General features: G+C 41.0%; 1 protein-coding gene and 1 long non-coding RNA gene across 2 annotated transcripts in view; one reads left to right on the top strand and one right to left on the bottom strand.

Moving 5' to 3' along the window:
* The window catches only part of LOC119498058 (E3 ubiquitin-protein ligase RNF123), a 222,629-nt gene extending 208,101 nt beyond the window's left edge, over positions 1-14,528 (bottom strand). Inside the window, 6 exon segments of the mRNA XM_037786545.1 lie at positions 1,019-1,073; positions 2,009-2,106; positions 3,470-3,549; positions 10,363-10,447; positions 11,584-11,715; positions 14,175-14,528. Of these exon segments, the coding sequence (XP_037642473.1) occupies positions 1,019-1,073; positions 2,009-2,106; positions 3,470-3,549; positions 10,363-10,447; positions 11,584-11,665 (400 nt within the window). The 5' untranslated portion in view covers positions 11,666-11,715; positions 14,175-14,528.
* On the top strand, positions 5,696-6,101 carry LOC119498121. Its single transcript, XR_005209061.1, has 2 exons — positions 5,696-5,760; positions 5,840-6,101. It is a non-coding gene; the product is annotated as an uncharacterized LOC119498121 (long non-coding RNA).
* Positions 14,529-21,458: the final 6,930 nt, after the last annotated feature.

The raw sequence follows: 21,458 nt of genomic DNA, 5'->3' as shown, positions 1-21,458 counted from the left end.
ATGGACTTGGTAAATGACTTGGACTTATATATTGCTTTTCTAGTCTTCTGACCACTCAAATCTCTTTACACTACATGTCAGCATTCACCCATTCACACACACATTCATACACTGATGGTAGAGGCTGCTAAGGTGCCAACTTTGCCCATCAGGATCTAAATACTCATTCACACACCGATGGCTCAGCCTTCGGGAGCAATTTGGGGCAAAGTGTCTTGCTCAACATGCATCGACATGTGACCTGGAGCACCTGGGGATCGAACCACCGACAACCTGCTCTACCCTCTGAGCCACAGCCGCCCTAAATAACCACTGTTGCTGCTTTGTACATGTTGGTGAAGTCCCAGATATGTCAGAAAACCAAACGCCGTCGTGTCTGGGTTCATTACGTCACCCTGTATTCACATACAGTGTCATTACACTGTGTGTATCTAGCAGCCACATGTCTCTACTGCTGTATGAACCCAAAATAAACAGATTGAGCTGTGATTTAATATCAATAAAGAGATCAAAGTGATGCTGAAATAACTACATAATGATGCTGATTAGTAAAAGTCTGAATTCATGCTTTATCAGGTCTGTTACCAAGACGACAAGCTAACAACTTTGAAAAATGCTTGTGCCATGTGTTTTTTTGCATATAGAGCGGGGAAGTGTGATCCGATCACAAGTGATCACTGGGGACGCATGTGGAGACACATTCTAATGCCAGGTGTGAACAGGGCCTGAAACTGGAACCTGAAAACAGATTTTCTGATTGCCAGATAGTCTATATGAAAAAATGGGAACAAATAGTTTCGTACTGAACAGCCAAATCCAATTTAAATAAAAAAATTCTGGTACAGCCCTACATGCTACTGTTTAAAAGCTTCTGGTCTATTAATGACATAAAGAATATAACATGAAACAAAACACTGAACTCCCTACATTATTAGCACAAGTGATTATTATTATTATTATTATTATTATTATTAGCTGTTTTACATCTGTAAGAGATGTTGAAGTTGAGAGGGTTTACCTTTATAAACACATGTGGTGGCTCTGATGGAGCTGAAGTTGCTGTGGCCGATGACCTAAAATCATAAAAGTAGAATTAGAATCATTAAAAATCATTTCATACAGAAACAAGAGAGAGGGCATCTGTTATTGCAACAGTCACAAGAGATGTATGAAAGCATTTTACTTTTATTTCTTACTTTATTTACATATTTAGCCTTTATTTAACCAGGAGAGAGTCTCAATGAGATTATAAATCTCTTTTTCCAGAGCGTCTCGGCTGAGACAAGCAGCATCCCAATTAACAATGTTTCAGACACAAGAATAAAAAAAAACTGAATTTAAAATGAAAACAAAATTACAGAATTATAAAATATCACAAGTCATCAACATAAAGGGACCAATCAATGAAAACATCTGCAGCCAGATGTGCCTGTCTCCAAGTCATTTAAATGCATCAGAGAGAACCAGCTGCCGAACATTCAGGTGATTTAACGGCTGATTCCATGCTGAGGGAGCAGCACACTTAAACACACTTTTTCTCCAATTCAGTGCTGGCTTTAGGGTCAGACAGTAGGAATAAGGTCTAGGAGCTAAGACAATAACGTCCCACGCTATGGGATACACTGCTGATTCATAGGTAAGGGGATGGCAGGCCATCCAACCCGAGCATACAAAGAACAATGATGAGTAAGGGCTTTCAGATTCAGAATAAATATCAGTGCTCCATGGCAGACGGTGTCCAGTACGTGTAGGCACAGCAAAGATGCATGTATGTATTCAACATACAGGTGGCAGCAACTAGTCTCCTTTTGGCCTCGAAGGAAAAGACTTGTTTCTAAAATAAAACCCCAGTTGCTGGATGTGAGGCTTATAAATGTCAACTAGAATTCCTAGATTCCTGAGACTAGACAACGGTTTTGTCTTTTCAAATATCACAAGTGCTGGAAAAACAGTCAACCATTTGCCCTCCAAAAAAGATGGATACAATAATATATAATATTCATCTTACCCCCAGCAGGTCATCATCTACAAACAGAAGTCCTTCAAAGCCGCTGGTGTGATCCAGGACGACTGGCTGAGGGCCCAAACGCCCTTCAACAGGCTGATCTGCAGATACAGAGACAGATTCATTAAACACCAGTACAAGTCAAGAGGCCATCTGTGTGCAGTCACAATACGTCCACATGAAGCTGATTACATTTAAAAAAAAAAAAAAAAAAAACTCAGTTCACAATGAAACTGAGCTTCCTCTGGGCCTCCAGGGTGAATTTATGTTGATTTTGTTAGACAACATGGCGGTTATAAAATAAGACTTTGTTCAGCAGCAGCAAGTTAACTATGGCTGGGACGATACACCTATCTCACCATTCCATACTATCACCATACTTGGGTGCTGATTCGATATGTGTTGCGATTTTTTAAGTATTGTGATTCGATGTTACAATTTATTGTGATTGTTGTTAATTTGTTTATCACTAGACCATGGGAACAAGTTCAATCATACACTTCTAGGGACATTTACTTTGGAGAAATCTCTAAATGAATCCAGTAAAAATGTTTGATTTTCAGCATGTATGTAGTCAGAGATGTCCTGAAGTCAAATATATCAGTCATTGTCAGGAATTATTTATTACATTTTTTATCCAGCAACCCAAAAATCAAAGAATAAAGTAATTTCCCTCACAGATTAGTGGTATTTTCTTTTTAATTTATAAAGGACATGTAATGTTTTATACTTGTGCTGAATATAATCCAATCAATCTTATTTCCATAGATGTATTTTGTATTTCCAGTTCCCTTTGTTAACACCTTATTTTGAAAAGTGGACGTAGTCCCACGTGTCTACTTCCTCTAACTTCTCCAAGGTGGTCTCTAGCTCTCCCGTCAGCTCCGTTCTCTTTATCCATCCATGGTCAGCTCCATCAGGGCCGTTTGAATGCAGAGAACATAAATGTCAGTATATGGGTGCTCTACAGTTGTAGCGTCGGCCCATTTGACCACGGAGATGAGAGCGACGGCCGGCTCGACCGCACGTTACCACGATACGATAACGTTTCCTGTCCGTGACAGAGTTAGCATGCATCTTTAGCCGTGATGTCTAGCTCTGCTTTTCCTGCAATGTGTGAAACCCAAAGTGTTTCCATCCATTACTGGATGTGTAGTGTTTACCAGGCTGGATTTAACATGTGAGGGTGCAGACTACCACAATAAAAGCGGTAACTTCCTTCTACCTCCACATAGACTCAATGAAGCAAAATACATCAAATCCGACATTAAAAATCTATTTCAAAATCGTAAAAAAAATTGCTATACACAGGTGAATGGACGGCTGGTTAACAGGTTCATTAAATCCTACTTCATCCTTGTTCAGTTGTCTGAACAACAGAGACAGAAAAAGATGTGACTGAGAACTAGATGTTGAGTTGAGCTGCATTAAAACCCAGAGAGCAGGATGAGACGTTAACCTTACCTCTACTGTCCTCAGCGGGTTCTCCCTCAGACAACAATCTCTCCAGATGAGCACCAAGATCCTGGAAACCAAGAGGCTTCCTGTTCAGCAGGAAGAGGAACAGAAGAAAACGTATGATTAGGAGTAAAACAAAAACGGAGAAATATCAGATAATCCTTTTGTCATTTTTCTTTTTTTTATTATTTAAGTAGTAATGTGGCTAAAGACAGATAAGAAACACCCTTACTTCAAAATGAAATTTACAAATTTATTTCTTTATATCTATATATTTATTTTAGGGTTGTCAAAGTTAATAACAATAACACATTAATACAAATTCATTTTAATGCCATTGATTTCTTTAACGCAACTTGCAATTTTTCATTAAAAATCCAATGGGCTGCCAATCTTTCGGAGGCTGTAGCAGGCTCAGTTTTAAAGCTAGAGTGAAGATGCTGGTGTCATATGAAACTAAAAAACCTGAGGAATCCATTGGTATCAACCATGTCCCTTGACCATGGGGTCTCTTGACCTCTGACCTCAAGATGTGTGAATGTAAATGGGTTCCATGGGTACCCACGAGTCTCCCCTTTACAGACATGCCCACTTTATGATAATCACATGCAGTTTGGGGCAAGTCATAGACAAGTCAGCACACTGACACACTGACAGCTGTTGTTGCCTGTTGGGCTGCAGTTTGCCATGTTATGATTTGAGCATATCTTTTATGCTAAATGCAGTACCTGTGAGGGTTTCTGGACAATATCTGTCATTGTTTTGTGTTGTTAATTGATTTACAAAAATAAATATATACATTCATTTGCATAAAGCAGCATATTTGTCCACTCCCATGTTGATAAGAAATCTCCCTTTAAGGTACATTTTCAACAGATAAAAAAATTGCGATTAATTTGCGATAAATTAAGATTAAATTAACAATATGTAGATTAAATATTTTAATCGATTGACAGTCCTCATTTATTTACTATGAAAAGAAAACAAATTGAATTGAATTGAAGATGAGTGAAATCAGTAATTCCTCGTCGGTCAGGTGGGGCGGGGGATCCGATAGGCGGGGTAGGCCGCCCCTATAATATAATGGCAGGGAAAACACTGAATATATTAATGCAATACACAAGTTATTCAATCATCAAAAACACAGAACTACCTGGTTAACGTGTGCAATGGGCAGTTGTGTCATGTACTTAGGAGGATACAAGGATCCTTACAAGGATTATTTATAAACAAAACTTAATTTCTAATTATTCACAAGTAATGAATGTTGTTACCTATTCATTAATTTTCATTTATTCAGGGCCAGCTTAAGGCATAGGCCATATAGTTGGTCGGTTAGGGCGACAACTTCTGGCGGTGCTGGTCTGCATTGAGGTAACAATTATAATAAATTATTATAAATTATAAATAAATAATAAAAATCGTAATTTTTGTTTTTAAAACCATTGTGATGTCTGATTGGTGTTGCAGTTTACGGGGCTAGGGTTAGGTTTCTAGGAGGTAAAAAAAAAAATCTGAATTTTGCGCTAGGGCACCAGTTAGATTACCTGATTTAATTTCCATTTGAGCCGTCATCTCTCCGTTAATGATCGTTTAAAGTGGCAGTAGGCAGTATGTTTTTGGCATCATTGTGCAAAAATACCATAATAACCTTTCAGCATATTGTAATTCAATTGTTCTGAGAGAAAACTAGACTTCTGCTCCTCCTCATGGCTCTGTTTTCAGGCTTTAGAACATCTAGCCCGTGACGGGAGACTTTGACCAATCACAGGTCATTTCAGAGAGAGAGCGTTCATATTGGCTGTGCTCCGGTCATGTGACCGAAACTTGGCGTTCCTTCACCAGATTTCACAATGGTGGCGGCGGCGTCACAAACTTTCTAATTTTACAGCTAAACCATGCACTACAAGATGATTCTGATAACATCTGAGGGGAGAAATAGGCATTAACGTAACATAATATTGATTCATATTTGATCAGCGCTGCCTAGTTTGACCGTTTGGTCGGAGTTTGCGAGTGATTGACAGCCGGCTCTCATATACAGCAGACCTCAGATCAGCTCTTACTGCTTGTTTTCCTCCGGTCTGTGAAATCTTGCAGATACCGTTAGGAGCACCAGAGGACACAGAGGAACATGATTTTTTTCAGGTTACCTGTTCCATGTACTATTGTCAGGATATAGCGACCGTTTTATAAAGATAACTTTTTTTTAATCATATTAGCTCCTGAGGTGTCTGCTGTTAGATGCAGCATATTTATATAGATGGTTTGTATTAGGAGAGTATATTGGAATGTTAGTTGTTGTTTGGGCCTTCCTGATTTAGAGCTGGGTCAGAGTTGAAGAGACAACTGGTCATGGTAAAGATATACCAAAAGCTAAGTCAGCAGGGTCCTGGGAGGCCCGGGTCAGAGTTGAAGAGACATATGGCGGCAAAAGAGAGGTGTTTCTATTTTTATTTGTCCCTCTCCTAAAACCATATGAGGAAACTAAGGGTTTGACCAGAACAAGCTCGGTATTTAAGGAGCTGTCTGTATACGTTCGGGAGAGTTCTCTCATTATTCGGCTGGAGGCTCTCCAAGTAACTTGTTACTTGTTTACGATACTGAACTTATTGTAATAAATTTGTTATACAACTAAGACAGTGTCGGCGGAGTTTCTCTTCAAACATCTTCAACTGCATCACCACAGAAGATACATCACTCCAATCTCGCCTACTTCAGCTTTAATTTATCCTGAAATTGAAGCACTGAAGTCCGTTTCAACATGAGCGCTATGAATGGATCATTGATCATCTTTGTGACGTTTAATAATAATGGTGATTGAGATTTTATCATGATCATGGTTTACAGGAAAATGGCATTAATTAGTGGTATGGACACTACAGTAGCCACAACCGTGCATAATGACAGCTGCTCTGTTGGAGAACTTCGCCGATACGACGCATAAGGCTGGGGCGATTCGTCGACGTAGTCGAGGTAATCGATTACGTAAATACGTCGATTTACGTAACGTCCGTCGACGCATCGGATGACGTAATGAAAATGCGCTGCGCCCGGTCCAAGCATGGATTCTGATTACCCCAGAGAGCAAGACGCGTCAAAAAAAAACTCGCCCACGTTCATCTAAAGTGTGGGAATACTTCAAACAGAGACCCAACAATGTGGTGCTCTGTAAGTTGTGCTAAATGGAGATGGCGTACCACAGCAGTACAGGTGCAATGCACCATCACCTGACAAGAAGGCATCCCGGAGCGCTGCGTGAAGAAGACAGCAGCAAGACACCACTGTAAATTCTGTTTACTTTGTCCCCACCAGGCATGATCTACTAAGATTGTCTAAAATGCGGGCGTGTTTCTGTTAGCAGTAGTCATTTAAAGTTTGTTTTTAAAATGTTTCTTCATCACCACCATGTTAAAAGTATTTTATGGACCACTGTTATAGTAACGTAACGTAACGTTAAACCATGCGTCATCCAACGTCGGCCATTTTATATTTTCTGTTTACTTTAACAGCGATGTATAAGTGAGAAAATGGCTTATAGTAACATTACATATTGTTCTACAGTCTGTGACTGTTAGTCTGTAAATAGTTTCAACTATTTATCTTGCTCCACACTGATGCAAAAGTACATTTGCTAGTGATTATCTTGACTGCATATTATTACAGTGATGAAATAAATCCATGTCTAAACCATTTTAAGTTAAGTACTTAAATAAAAATACTGATGAGGATTATTATTATAATCCTAATGTCATAACACAACAGTGCTGTGGAAATTAGACCGATTTTAAAATGTGCCACTGTTATCATTATTCTAATGGCTTTCTGTGTCTCTTTTTCAGGATGAGACAAAGCTGAGGAGGACTTTTTCCACAAAAAGAACATTGCACTGTATTCCTTTTACATGAATTTACAATACAAGCTCTTGTTTTAATTTTATTTTGGAGAAATGTTTATGTTGGACTGAAAACAGATTACCAGTAAAGACTGGGCTACTTTTTGTTGTGAAATAATGCCATAATAATACTCTTGTTTTATGTATATGTTTATAAGAGAAGATATTTGAATAAAGTATTGAAATAATAATGAGACAAGTTGTTGATATTTATTTTGGTTAAATTAATTGAATTATAAAAAAATATTTAGAAAAATCAATGAATTAGTCGTTAGATTAATCGACTAATCTAAAAAATAATCGTTAGATTAATCGTTAAAAAAATAATCGTTAGGTGCAGCCCTAAAGACGCAGTCGGTGAAATTGCACTTTCCTTGCCATATTTACATCGACTGGCACGGGTGTTTCTACATTCATTTCTGGCGAACTGTGGGAGTGGAAATGAGGCTTGTACATGTGCTCACAGCTCCAGAATGATTAAGATTTATAAAACAGAATCAGGCGTACGTGCAGCTTTATAAATCTGATGAAGAATCCGTCTGCGTATTTCTGTCTTTGTGCATACACATAGTTTTAGTTGTGAATCTACACAGAGTTTTATGCATCTGACCCCTGCTGTTGCTGTTCTCAACAGAGTGAGTGTAACTTTACAGTTTATACATTAGGGGTGGGGAAAAAAATAGATTAACCTACGTGTAGTGATTTTTTTTATAATTTTGAAATTGATTATTTAATGCCAGAATTAATATATTTGCTTCATCTGAGTCTATGTGGAGGTAGAAGGAAGTTACCCCTTTTATTGTTGTAGTCTGAGTAAAGTGACGTCATATCCGTTCCGTATCCGTCAACCAAAACAAACCTCAGAAAGTCTAAAATGTTGGAGGGTCAGCATGGATACGACCTGCACCCTCCCATGTTAAATCCAGCGTGGTAAACACTACACATCCAGTAAAGGATGGAAACACTTTGGGTTTCACACATTGCAGGAAAAGCAGAGCTAGACATCACGGCTAAAGCTGCATGCTTACTCCATCCCGGACAGGAAACGTTATCGTATCGTGGTAACGTGCGGTTGAGCCGGCCGTCGCTCTCATCTCCGTGGTCAAATGGGACGAGGCTACAACTGTAGAGCACCCATATACTGATATTTATGTTCTCTGCATTCAAACAGCCCCGATGGAGGTGACCATGGATGGATAAAGAGAACGGAGCTGACGGGAGAGCTAGAGACCACCTTGGAGAAGTTAGAGCAAGTAGACACGTGGGACTACGTCCACTTTTCAAAATAAGGTGTTAACAAAGGGAACTGTATATACAAAATACATCCATGGAAATAAGATTGATTGGAATATATTCACCAGAAGTATAAAATATTACAATAAATTAAAAGAAACTTGACTTCAGGACATCTCTGACTACATACATGCTGAAAATCAAACATTTTTACTGTAGTAATTTAGATATTTTCCAAAGTACAAGTCCCTAGAAGTGTATGATTCAACTTTGATTCAGAATCACAATACATATCAAATTGGCACCCAAGTATCGTGATAGTATCTAATCGGGAGATAGGTGTATCGTCCCAGCCAGGGTCTGAAATTAACTTTTTTTCACTTCCTGCCCCTGTGGCAGGCAAGTTTTTATTTTGTCTGTTACTCAGACATTTTATCTGCCTCTTTTGAAATCTCTGCGCTAAATGAAGGAATAACATTTTAGATCTGATGTCATTCAATGTTCGATATATTTTAGTCGCTTTATCAGGGAAACAACAGGCTGCACCCCCTGAGGTTTATTAGCTCCATGCTTTTGAGCACTTTTTTTCGCTCCAACGTGTCTCCGGTCAAACATTCTGAAACATGATTCGGCGTGCGTATGCCTCATTGTGCATGTGGAACTGTGGGAAAGCATCAATAAGACAAATCAACAGACACGGAGGCATGAGATGACAAGAAAGCGGACAACTACGGTTCTCTATTCCATCTCTAGCGTTTTCCCTGCCTGCCAAAGTGATGGGTGTCCTGATGAATTCACCAGTGCCAACAATTTTCCCCGCATTTGGCGGGTGGCGGGTGCTAATTTCAGACCCTGGTCCCAGCCCTATTATACATGAGCTAGGAGCAGAGCAGGAGGTGTGTTGACCAACAGATAACTCGCTCGAATAGCTGGTGAAACTGAGTACATGTATTTGTATACTGTGTGTGTGTGTGTGTGACTATGTATAGAGCTGCTGGAGGTAACATGAATCTGTCTGGCTTAACGAAAGAGGCCAGTTCAGGGTACAACACACACACACACACACACACACACACACACACACACACACACACACACACACACACACACACACACACACACACAGTATACAAATACATGTACACTGTGAAAGGGTAAAAGTTGTAAGATGAAAACAAAGACAACTCCCAGACCGGACAACGCCGTGGTAGCGACCTGTCAATCACAAGGTAGCCACGCCCTAAAGCATCCCCTGCTTTATGGTCTATCTGACTCTAAATGGGACCATAATTTACTAAATGAACATCATGCTGTATTGAAGAAGACTTGAAACTAGCGACTGAGACCATAAACTCATGCTTACAATGTTGACTGAGGTAATAAATCAAGAGAGAAGTAGGCTCATTTTCTCATAGACTTCCATACAATCAGAATTATTTTTGCAACCAGAGGAGTCTCCCCCTGCTGGCTGTTAGAAAGAATGCAGGTTTAAGGCACTTCAGCATTGGCTTCACTTCTCAGGCCCACTGACTGAAACAGTGAAATAAAAGTGTTGTCTGAATGTAAAAAAAACACAAAGATTCAGTTAGAAAATACAAACATAGTGAGAGCTGAACTCTGAGAGACTTTTAAATAGTTGGAAAAACCCTGTTATGTTCATTTAATGGACACAAACGTGACTCCAAATTATATGCTAATGTTGCTCCCTGTGTGTAAATAGGCACCAAGTTCAACCTATCAACTTAACAGGTGATGATGTTGTGTTCATTACCTGAGGGAGGCCAGTACAGGTCCCTGTTTAGTGGAAGGAAAAACATGGTGCAGGTAGTCACTCAGCAACTTCTCGTTCACGATACCTGACAGAAAGGGAGACAATCAATAACTCCAACAACCTGTGTCTGTACCTGTGTCTTCATCTCACCTGTGTCTTTACCTGTGTCTTCATCTCACCTGTGTCTGTAGCTGTGTCTTCATCTCACCTGTGTCTATACCTGTCTTCATCTCACCTGTGTCTGCACCTGTGTATTCATCTCACCTGTGTCTATACCTGTGTCTTCATGTCACTTGTGTCTGTACCTGTGTCTTCATCTCACCTGTCTGACCTGTATTTTCATCTCTCCTGTGTCTGCACCTGTGTCTTCATCTCACCTATGTGACCTGTATCTTCATCTCTCCTGTGTCTGCACCTGTGTCTTCATCTCACCTGTGTCTGCACCTGTGTCTTCATCTCACCTGTGTGACCTGTATCTTCATCTCACCTCTGTCTGCACCTGTGTCTTCATCTCACCTGTGTGACCTGTATCTTCATCTCACCTGTGTCTGCACCTGTATCTTCATCTCACCTGTGGTTCTACCTGTGTCTGTACCTGTGTCTTCATGTCACCTGTGTCTGTACCTGTGTCTTCATCTCACCTGTCTGACCTGTATTTTCATCTCTCCTGTGTCTGCACCTGTGTCTTCATCTCACCTATGTGACCTGTATGTTCATCTCTCATGTGTCTGCACCTGTGTCTTCATCTCACCTGTGTCTGCACCTGTGTCTTCATCTCACCTGTGTGACCTGTATCTTCATCTCACCTGTGTCTGCACCTGTGTCTTCATCTCACCTGTCTGACCTGTATCTTCATCTCACCTGTGGTTCTACCTGTGTCTGTACCTGTGTCTTCATGTCACCTGTGTCTGTACCTGTGTGTCTTCGTGTCACCTGTGTCTGTACCTGTGTCTTTATCTCACCTGTCTGACCTGTATCTTCATCTCTCTTGTGTCTCTATCTGTGTCTTCATCCCACCTGTGTCTTCATCTCACCTGTGTCTCTACCTGTGTCTTCATCTCACCTGTGTATCTGCTCCAAATCCTGTTACAGCACTTTTATACAGCTTTGTGTTATTTTTAATTTTGCAGTCGGATTGTTTTGATAGAAATACATAAATAATGTGTTTTTTTCTGTATGTGACCTGTATGTGACACAGAGTATTGCAACAGCAGGTCATACCTGTGGCTTTGGGTTTGTCAGTGTCTGAAGCCAGTCTGTAGTTACGGCGGGTCAGAGCAGTGCCGCCTCCTTTCGAGCTCATACTGTCTGACTGGAGTCACCTGGACACCTGGACACCTGGACCGAACACTGCTGAGAAACAGAGGAGGGAGAAAATATAAAGAATTTCTATGGAGCTGATAATACTTCTGGACTTTTTCTGCTCTCCTCCCGATCAAGGCCATGACTACCTCCCCCCTCTCTCAGTACATGATAAGATTTTTATTATTATGGTGTCATGCATAAATAATATGTCCAGCCCAAACAGGCTTACAAGACAACATTATTCAGAAAAAGAGACAGAAAGCGTAGAGTAACAACATAAATTACAAATAATACTAAACCAATAAACCACCCTGATGTTTTTCCCAAGCTTTACAAACAAAGGTAGCCAACTGATGAGCATCAACATTACACCTGTAAGTAGACCAGTAAGTAGACCCTCACCTTCCAGCTAGGGGTGGGCGACACATCGTATATAGTCGATGTGTCGCGGCTTGTCCCACGCACAGTGTATAAAATAACTATATCGCAAACATCGACTACAAATTGTCATGTAATGTTTTTAAGGCACCCCGCCGGCATGACACTCGCTTTGACATTTCTTTCTCTCCCTCCGGCGGAGAGAGAAGGACGGAGCCCGGAGAAAGCAAAAGAACTGAAGCGGCAAAGCGAGTACGGTAGCGAGAACACGACCAAAGCAACCAGAACCAGGCCAGAGGCAAATGACCATGGCTTCCTCGCTGTCCAAAGCAATCTCATATGACAAAAAAAGTGCAAAATGGAAAGAAATCACGGCCGCTGTAAAGACCTACATCACAGTGCCGGTCAGCGTAGTTGAAAAGCCCGGATTCAAAAGACACTTTAAGACACTTGATCCAAAATATGAACTGCCTGGTCGCACATTTTTTGTGGAGAAAGCTCTACCGGAATTCTACATTTCAGTGAGAGAAAAGTTGGCCAACCAGCTAACAGAGGTGACCCACTTCTCCACAACTACCGATCTGAACGTCCAGCTAACAGAATCAAAGCTGTCAGCCTGAATAAGTGGACCAGGCAGTTTTGGCCACAGGCTGCATCTCGCGATTGGTGAGTCTTTCTACACTGCTGGAAAAATTATAATTATATGATTAATAATAATCAAGATCAGCGTATATGATGGCATAGTAGCATTAGAATGTGCCAGATGTAACTAAATTTGGGCTTTTATTAAAAAACAATTCTCCGGGGGGGCATGCCCCCGGACGCCGCTAGCTGGCTAATGTTTCCCTCTGTCTGGCTACTCCATATCCTTGTGGAAAGCCCTGATCGGGGGGCTCAACAAAATAAAAGCCAGGATACAGAGAGAACAACAAAATGAAAGGATCAGAGAAGCAGTGAACAAATTTGTGGAGAAGCAGGGGGTATGACAGGCGAAGCTGGATGTACAAAGATGAGGAGCTATAGGCAGATTATAAAACCTGCTGTAGCGGGCTCAGTTTTAAAGTTGGAGTGAAGATACTGGTATCATATGAAACTGGGCGACCTGGATTCGGGGTGAATGAGGGGTCCAATTTGGAAAGTCTGTCCCCCTGCCCTTAATTCCTAATGGCTGGCCGGCCTTTGAGAGGCTGATCTGGTGCCACCTAAGGACCCTGCTGACTGCTTTCCTGGACCTGCTGCAGTTTGCATACCAGCCAAACATCAGAGTGGAGGATGCACCTCAAAGAACTATTCTGACACCATTCCTCTTCACACTCTACACTTCAACTCCTGCTCCTGCCACCTCCAAACCATGACTCCTCATTTCTCTCCAAATGCTGACTTTTATAGTTTCTATTTTTAGTCTATTCATATTTTAGTCTATGTACCATCTCCTATTATATATTTCTGTTACTTTCTATCCTTATCTGTACTTATTTATGTCCTTGTACTACTGCAACAATCCAATATCCCCGCTGGGGTTCAATAAAGGTGGATTTGATCCTTTATCTTTTACTGCTGATACTTTAACTACATGATTATGATAATACTTCTGTACTTTACTGGTGATACTTTAACTACATGATTATGATAATACTTGTGTACTTTACTGGTGATACTTTAACTACATGAAGCTAGCATTCAAAATGCTAAAAGTATTGTGAATCCAGGACTTTTGCTTGTAATGGAATAATGTAGTACAGTACTGTACTGCTACTCTAAGTAATTAAAGGATCAGAGTACAACTTGTCTTGATGAAACAGGCATGTACACACACACACCAGATCAAACCACAGCTGTATAGCGTGCTAATATGAGCTAAATTCAGCACTGAAATTAAGTGTTCTGTTTTTCTATCAAACATTTAACTGGCTCAAGATGGGCTGAATTAACGGACACATCGGTGACAGTATATAGCATCACAGAGCTGCAATATGATACAGTATGGTCCATGTAGGCAGCTGGCTAACAGCTAACAGCTAACAGCTAACAGCTCAGTGACAGGAACACACTGTGATGCTAAGCAGCAGCAGCTAGCAGCTAAGTGAAGACGACGAGCCGACAGCAGCTCCTACCTTCTGCTTCCTCACCTTTAACCGGGCCTCTCCTGCAACTGTAGTCCGCTCCTGGTTGCTGTTATTCACAATACTGAAGATCAGCTGTTCTCCAGGCAGCTGTCGGGAGGAAAAGACTCAATTCTCCCAGAACAGTCAACGCCTCTCACGTTACGGTGCGCCACATGGTACAAAATAAGAAGTTTCGCTTGGCAAAATGCGAGAGAAAAAGGAGACATCTGGTGGAAGTAGAGCTCAGCTCCTTTAGTTAAAGGAACAGTGGGTAACAAAGACGGGGCTCTGTATTAATAAGTATGCATTCTTTAGTGTTTAATCACATGGAAGAAGAAATGTTGTGTTTTCGTTATCTTAGAAGTGAACTACTACAGTGTTCCACAGGGTTTGAAGAGACTGTGGTGTGGTGCTCCCCCAGAAGAAACATTTATGTTGAAGTTGAGTGCACCAATCTGGAGCACTTTGAGAATAAAATTACAAGTCTAGATCTATGAAGAACTTTGTGCTCTAGTAAACAATTTAATTAGGGTGCACCGATACCACTTTTTTCAGACCGAGTACAAGTACAAGTACCTACATTTGGGTATTCGCCGATACCGAGTACCGATACAAATACTTCTCTGTGTCTAAAGAGCCTCGTTAACAGCCAGCTGGAGGGTGTGAGCAACACAAGGCAGGCTGGGGAGTCCCGCATACAAGGTGGTGCGCCGCGAACGGCTCTAGGTCGGCTCGGAAAGGCTCGGGGCTGAAAAAAGTGTCACCGGGGCGGTCTGTCCTCAGTGCGCCCCGACTGCGTAGTGCCGGGGCGGGGCTTGGCCCACGTAAAAGGTACCAGGGGTCTGCGGCGATGTCTGCAACCCACCCGACCCATCTTGAAACACGGACCAAGGAGTCTAACGCACGCGCAAGTCAGAGGGTGCAAGCAAAACCCTGTGGCGCAATTAAAATGAGGTCCGGCGTGCGCTGGCTGAGATGGGATCCCGGCCCCGCGGGGTCGGGCGCACCACCGGCCCGTTTCGCCCGCACCGTCGGGGAGGTGGAGCGAGAGCACGTGTGATAAGACCCAAAAGATGGTGAAGAGAGGTTAACGTCACACTGCCGTAAAGTGGTATCGGTGCCGTTGTATCGGAGCCGTTTTGCGAGTGTTAGTACGAGTACATGAGCACAGTATTGGACCCGATACTGGTATCGGTATTGGTGCATCCCTAAATCTAATCATAAAGGTTGTATGTTTATGAATGCTGATGGCAAAACAAAAAGTCACACAGCGTAACAGTCCGCCCCTGTTGACAGTCCCGTCCCTCGCCACAGGGAGAGAGGGCGGTCTGCGCAGCGAGAACTCAAGCAGCACCCGGGCAGCAGTCCTGAGGCCTGAGGCCTGTACTACGAAGCGAGTTCAACATACCCAGGGTATCTTCTCGTTATCTGGCTTCACTTACCCTAACAAACGAGATCTCGCTAAACTGTACTACGAAGCTGGTTATCAACTCGGTAAATCAACCCAGGGATTTCCAATCTCGTTATGAGCGCGTTCACATGAACGGGGCAGTGTTTGCAGCATCTGACCAATCACAGACATGGACAAGTCTACAGACAGACAGAGCGGCACATTTAACAAAGGAAGAAACTATATTAGACAAATATGAAGATGTTAAACACTTAATCCAGGCTAAAAGTAACAGTGTTGAAGCTGCTAAATGTAGGAAGGACAGCTGGTAAAAGACAAAATTCCCGATGTGTGAATGCGTAAATTAACAGATTTATTAATTTAACAGAACACTCAAAAGTCAGGCAGACTCGTCTAAATATAAATAGCTTTTCAGAGTGTAATAGATGAATGGATTACTCATCTTTTTACCCTACGAATATTTTGTCGTGTCTATGACATCCTTTCATCTGCTTCCTCCCTCTGTGGCGGTGTGAAACGGACTCAAGAGGAAGTTAAAAAATAAATATAAAAATATAATTCAAAGCGGTAAACACCCCTAGCATAAATCCAGCTGTCCTTCCTGTGTTTGTCAGTTTAAACTGTGTTGTTTTTAGCCTGAAATATGACTGTAACTTCTTCATATATGTGTGATATTATCATACAATCACCGCACTGAGCTCTGATTGGTCAGCAGGAGGTGTTTTCATACGAGTTGATCTCTTATCTGGAACATAACCTGCTCCGGAGCAGGTTAGCTGTTCAGCATCAGTTACCATGGTGATCTACCCCGGTAAGAAGTGATCCAGCTTCGTAGGATGGAAAACCCTGAGTTAACTCTGAAGTTACCTCGATAACCGCAAATCCTGCTTCGTAGTACAGGCCTCTGGCCTCTGCTTCGGAGCAGGTTAGCCATTTAGCATAAGTTACCATGGAGATCTACCCCGGTAAGAAGTGAACCAGCTTCGTAGTACGGAAAACCCTGAGTTAACCCTGAAGTTACCTCGCTAACCACAAATCCTGCTTCGTAGTACAGAGACCTGTACTACGAAGCGAGTTCAACATACCCAGGGTATCTACTCGTTATCTGGCTTCACTTACCCTAACAAATGAGATCCCGCTAAACTGTACTACGAAGCTGGTTATCAACTCGGTAAATCAACCCAGGGTTTCTCAATCTGGTTATGAGCGCGTTCACATGAACGAGGAGGTGTTTGCAGCATCTGACCAATCACAGACCTGAACAAGACTACTGACAGACAGGCAGGGCGTCACATTTAACAAAGAGTAAACTCTATTAGACAAATACGAAGAAGTTAAACACTTAATCCAAGCTAAATGTAACACAGTTGAAGCTGCCAAATGCAGGAAGAACAGCTGGTAAAAGAAAAAACTCCGGATGTGTGAATGCGTAAATTAACAGACTTATTAATTTAACGGAACACTCAAAAGTAAAGTATACGTGTCTAAATATTAACAGCGAGAAAAATAAATGAAGGAATACACTTCTTTTGTCCAATGAGTATACTGTGGCGTCTATGTGTATTTAAACATCCTTTCACCTGCTTCCCCCTTCTGTGACGGTGTGAAACGGACTCACGAGCAAGTAAAAACAAATAAATATAAAAATATAATTCAAAGCGGGTAACAACCACAGCATAAAGTCAGCTGTCCTTCCTATATTTGTCAGTTTAAACTGTGTTGTTTTTAGTCTGGATTATGACTAAAACTTCTCCATATGTGTGTGATATTATCATACAATCACCGCACAGAGCTCTGATTGGTCAGTAGGAGGTGCTTTCATAGGAGTTGATCTCTTATCTGGAACATAACCTGCTCCGGAGCAGGTTAGCCGTTCAGCATAAGTTACCATGGTGATCTACCTCGATAAGAAGTGAACCAGCTTCGTAGTACGGAAAACCCAGAATTAACCCTGAAGTTACCTCGATAACCGCAAATCCTGCTTCGTAGTACAGGCCTCAGGACTCTGGTGAGGGGGGCTGTAAAACTCACTGTCGGGCCTTTGAGCTCGGCCGCGGCGCAATGAACAATGCGCCTGACGAGGGCCAGCCCACCAGTTGAGAAGTGTAAAATATTTTCGGCTCATTATGAAACAGTAGCAGGCTGGATGTCAGATCACTTTGATTTCATCTGAATTAGGCTACACAATGGTTGACTATGATTGGATCAAGATCCACAGAACACCCTGCTCTGCCGATTGCAAAATGTGGATAAATATATTATTCAGTTATTTTTTATCAGGCATCAACCTCGGGTTTACGCAGGTATTGTAAAAATAGCCTTGAAGCATAAATAAAGGCTTCAGTTCAGAGGCCTGAGGCCTGTACTACGAAGCAGGATTTGTGGTTATTGAGGTAACTTCAGGGTTAACTCAGGGTTTTCCGTACTACGAAGCTGGTTTACTTCTTACCGAGGTAGATCACCATGGTAACTGATGCTGAACAGCTAACCTGCTCCGGAGCAGGTTATGTTCCAGATAAGAGATCAACTCGTATGAAAGCGCTTCCTGCTGACCAATCAGAGCTTAGTGCGGTGATTGTATGATAATATTACACACATATGAAGAAGTTTAAGTCATAATCCAGGCTTAAATTAACACAGTTTGAACTGACAGATGCAGGAAGGACAGTGGACTTTATGCTGGGGGTGTTTACTTGCTTTGAATTATATTTTTATATTTATTTTCTTTTACTTGCTCTTGCGTCCGTTTCACACCGCCACAGAGGAGGAAAGCAGGTGAAAGTATGTTTAAATAGTCATAGATGCAACACCATATTCACAGGGCATAAAGATGAATAATTCATTCATCTATTACACTCTATAAAGTCATTTATATTTAGATGAGTACATCTGACTTTTGAATGTTCCGTTAAATTAATAAGTCTGTTAATTTACGCATTCACACATCGGGAGTTTTTCTTTTTCCAGCTGTTCTTCCTGGGTTTGGAAGCTTCAACTGTGTTACTAATAGTCTGGATTAAGTGTTTAACTTCTTCATATTTGTCTAATATAGTTTCTTCCTTTGTTAAATGTGCCGCTCTGCCTGTCTGTCTGTAGTCAGTAGACTTGTCCATGTCTGTGATTGGTCAAGTGCTGCAAACACCTCCCCGTTCAGGTGAACGTGCTCACAGCCAGACAGAGAAACCCTGGATTGACCACAAGCCAGTAAAATGGGGCATTCACATAATGGCCGAACGGCAACACCAGCTTTCCAAGGCACTGCTGACGCGATGGCGCGGGGATGCCCTCTGCTCGAAGGAGCCTCTCTGCGTGAGCCAAGGCAGTGGTCTGGTTGAGCAGCTCCTGTGGAGGGTTGGGGAACACCGGCTTCTTCTCCCGATAGCACCGGGCCTCTTTGGTCGCGATCACCACAGCCTGTTGGCGATCCTTGGGGGCATCTGGGTTGAGGATCCAGATGACTGGGGTCGCCATCCCTAGTTAGGTAATTGAAAAACTTAAAGAGCAATGCTACAACAACAGCAGCAACAACAACATGATTGTTATTGTATTATAATGATATATTAATCACTAATATAAAAATGAATGTTAATATATATAACAGGTCATTAATACCCTTTTAGCACACAGCAAAGAAGAGGAGAAAGTGTCAGAGCATAATGACAACTGCTAAACCCTGATTACAGCTTCTTCTCATAACTCATAACTCCTGGACCTGCAATACTGACTCCCATGCATCTGTCATTTTATCCACTTTTTAGCTTTTCTTACCTTTGGCAAATGTTTGGCTCATGGATTTGCCTTACAGATAACACTGGAGTCAAAAAAACACACTGAGAGAAACCATTGTAGTTGTTATATTCTCCCATGTTGAATACCATGGTATTTTGGCAGCAGGCACAAATGATTACAGCCTCCCTCACCTCTGAAACACTGGATAGGAGTTAATTACCTATTGATTAATGAGTGATGAATTGTTTTTGGATGCCAAATAGATTTGGAGGTCAAGATTTGAAATGGTTGGTAACATATAATGTTAGGTCAAGGCAAACATTATTATTAGATGTATAAGATATATTAGATAGATGTATTAGATTATGGTCCACACACTGTAACGTTAGTAGCACATCAACAAGTGACATTTCAAGCTAATGCTCTTTTATACACTAGAGTATCCACATATTATTACTAGATTTATTAGATATATTACATAGATGTATTAGATTATGGTCCACACACTGTAACATTGGTAGCAGATCAACAAGTGACATGTCAAGCTAATGCCCTTTTATACACTACATTGTCCACATAGTGGGTATAGGGAATAAAAGCTAACGTTATCATTTAAAAGAGGTTTTACTGAGAGATGCTAATCGTCAACTAAAGTTACTTACCTGATCCAGTCCATAGGTCTACTGTTGAACGTTGGGACTTGAAAAGCAGGTACGGTTTAACACCAGAAATGTTTGCTGTAGTGGGCTAACATTATAAAAAACGAAATCCATCATTTAAATGAGAGTTTACTGAAGACGCTAACCATTGACTTACCTGTAAACGGAACTTTTTACCATCGTGTTATTACCGTGTTATTACCGTGTTATTCATCGTGTTATTACCATCTTGTTATTACCGTGTTATTACCGTGTTATAACCATTTTATTACCGAGTTATTACTATAACACGGTAATAAAATGGTTATAACACGGTAATAACACGGTAATAACACGATGGTTATAACACGGTAATAACACGGTAATAACACAATGGTAATAACACGGTAATAACACGGTTATAACGCGGTAGTGTTATTACCATCGTGTTATTACCGTGTTATTACCGTGTTATAACCGTGTTATTACCGCGTTATTACCATCGTGTTATTACCGTGTTATTACCATCGTCTTATTACCATGTCATAACCGTGTTATAACCGTGTTATTACCATGTTGTAACCGTGTTATTACCGTGTTATTACCATCGTGTTATTACCGTGTTATTACCATGTTATGACCGTGTTATTACCGTGTTATTACCATCGTGTTATTACCGTGTTATAACCGTGTTATAACCGTGTTATTACCGCGTTATTACCATCGTGTTATTACCGTGTTATTACCATCGTCTTATTACCGTGTCATAACCGTGTTATTACCGTGTTATAACCGTGTTATTACCGTGTTATTACCATGTTGTAACCGTGTTATTACCATCGTGTTATTACCGTGTTATTACCATGTTATAACCGTGTCATTACCGTGTTATAACCGTGTTATAACCGTGTTATTACCGCGTTATTACCATCGTGTTATTACCGTGTTATTACCATCGTCTTATTACCGTGTCATAATCGTGTTATTACCGTGTTATAACCGTGTTATTACCGTGTTATTACCATGTTGTAACCGTGTTATTACCATCGTGTTATTACCGTGTTATAACCGTGTTATAACCGTGTTATTACCCTGTTTCCATTGTGTTATTACCATCGAGTTATTATCGTATTATTACCGTGTTATAACCATTGTGTTATTACCGTGTTTTAACCATGTTATTACCGTGTTATTACCATCGTGTTATTACCGTGTTATAACCGTGTTATTACCGTGTTATTACCGTGTTATTACCATCGTGTTATTACCGTTTTATTACCGTGTTATTACCATTGTGTTGTTACCATAGTGTTATTACCATCCTGTTATTACCATCATGTTATGACCGTGTTATTACATTGTTATTACCGTGTTATTACCTTGTTATTACCGTGTTATTACCATCGTGTTATTTCCATTGTGTTATTACCCTGTCATTATCGTGTTATTACCATCGTGTTATTACCATCGTGTTATTACTGTGTTATTACCGTGTTATTACCGTGTTATAACCATTGTGTTATTACCGTG

Source organism: Sebastes umbrosus, chromosome 1 (genome assembly GCF_015220745.1).
Source record: "Sebastes umbrosus isolate fSebUmb1 chromosome 1, fSebUmb1.pri, whole genome shotgun sequence".
NCBI classification, from domain to species: domain Eukaryota; kingdom Metazoa; phylum Chordata; class Actinopteri; order Perciformes; family Sebastidae; genus Sebastes; species Sebastes umbrosus.
This window is presented reverse-complemented; position numbering and strand designations above follow the sequence as displayed.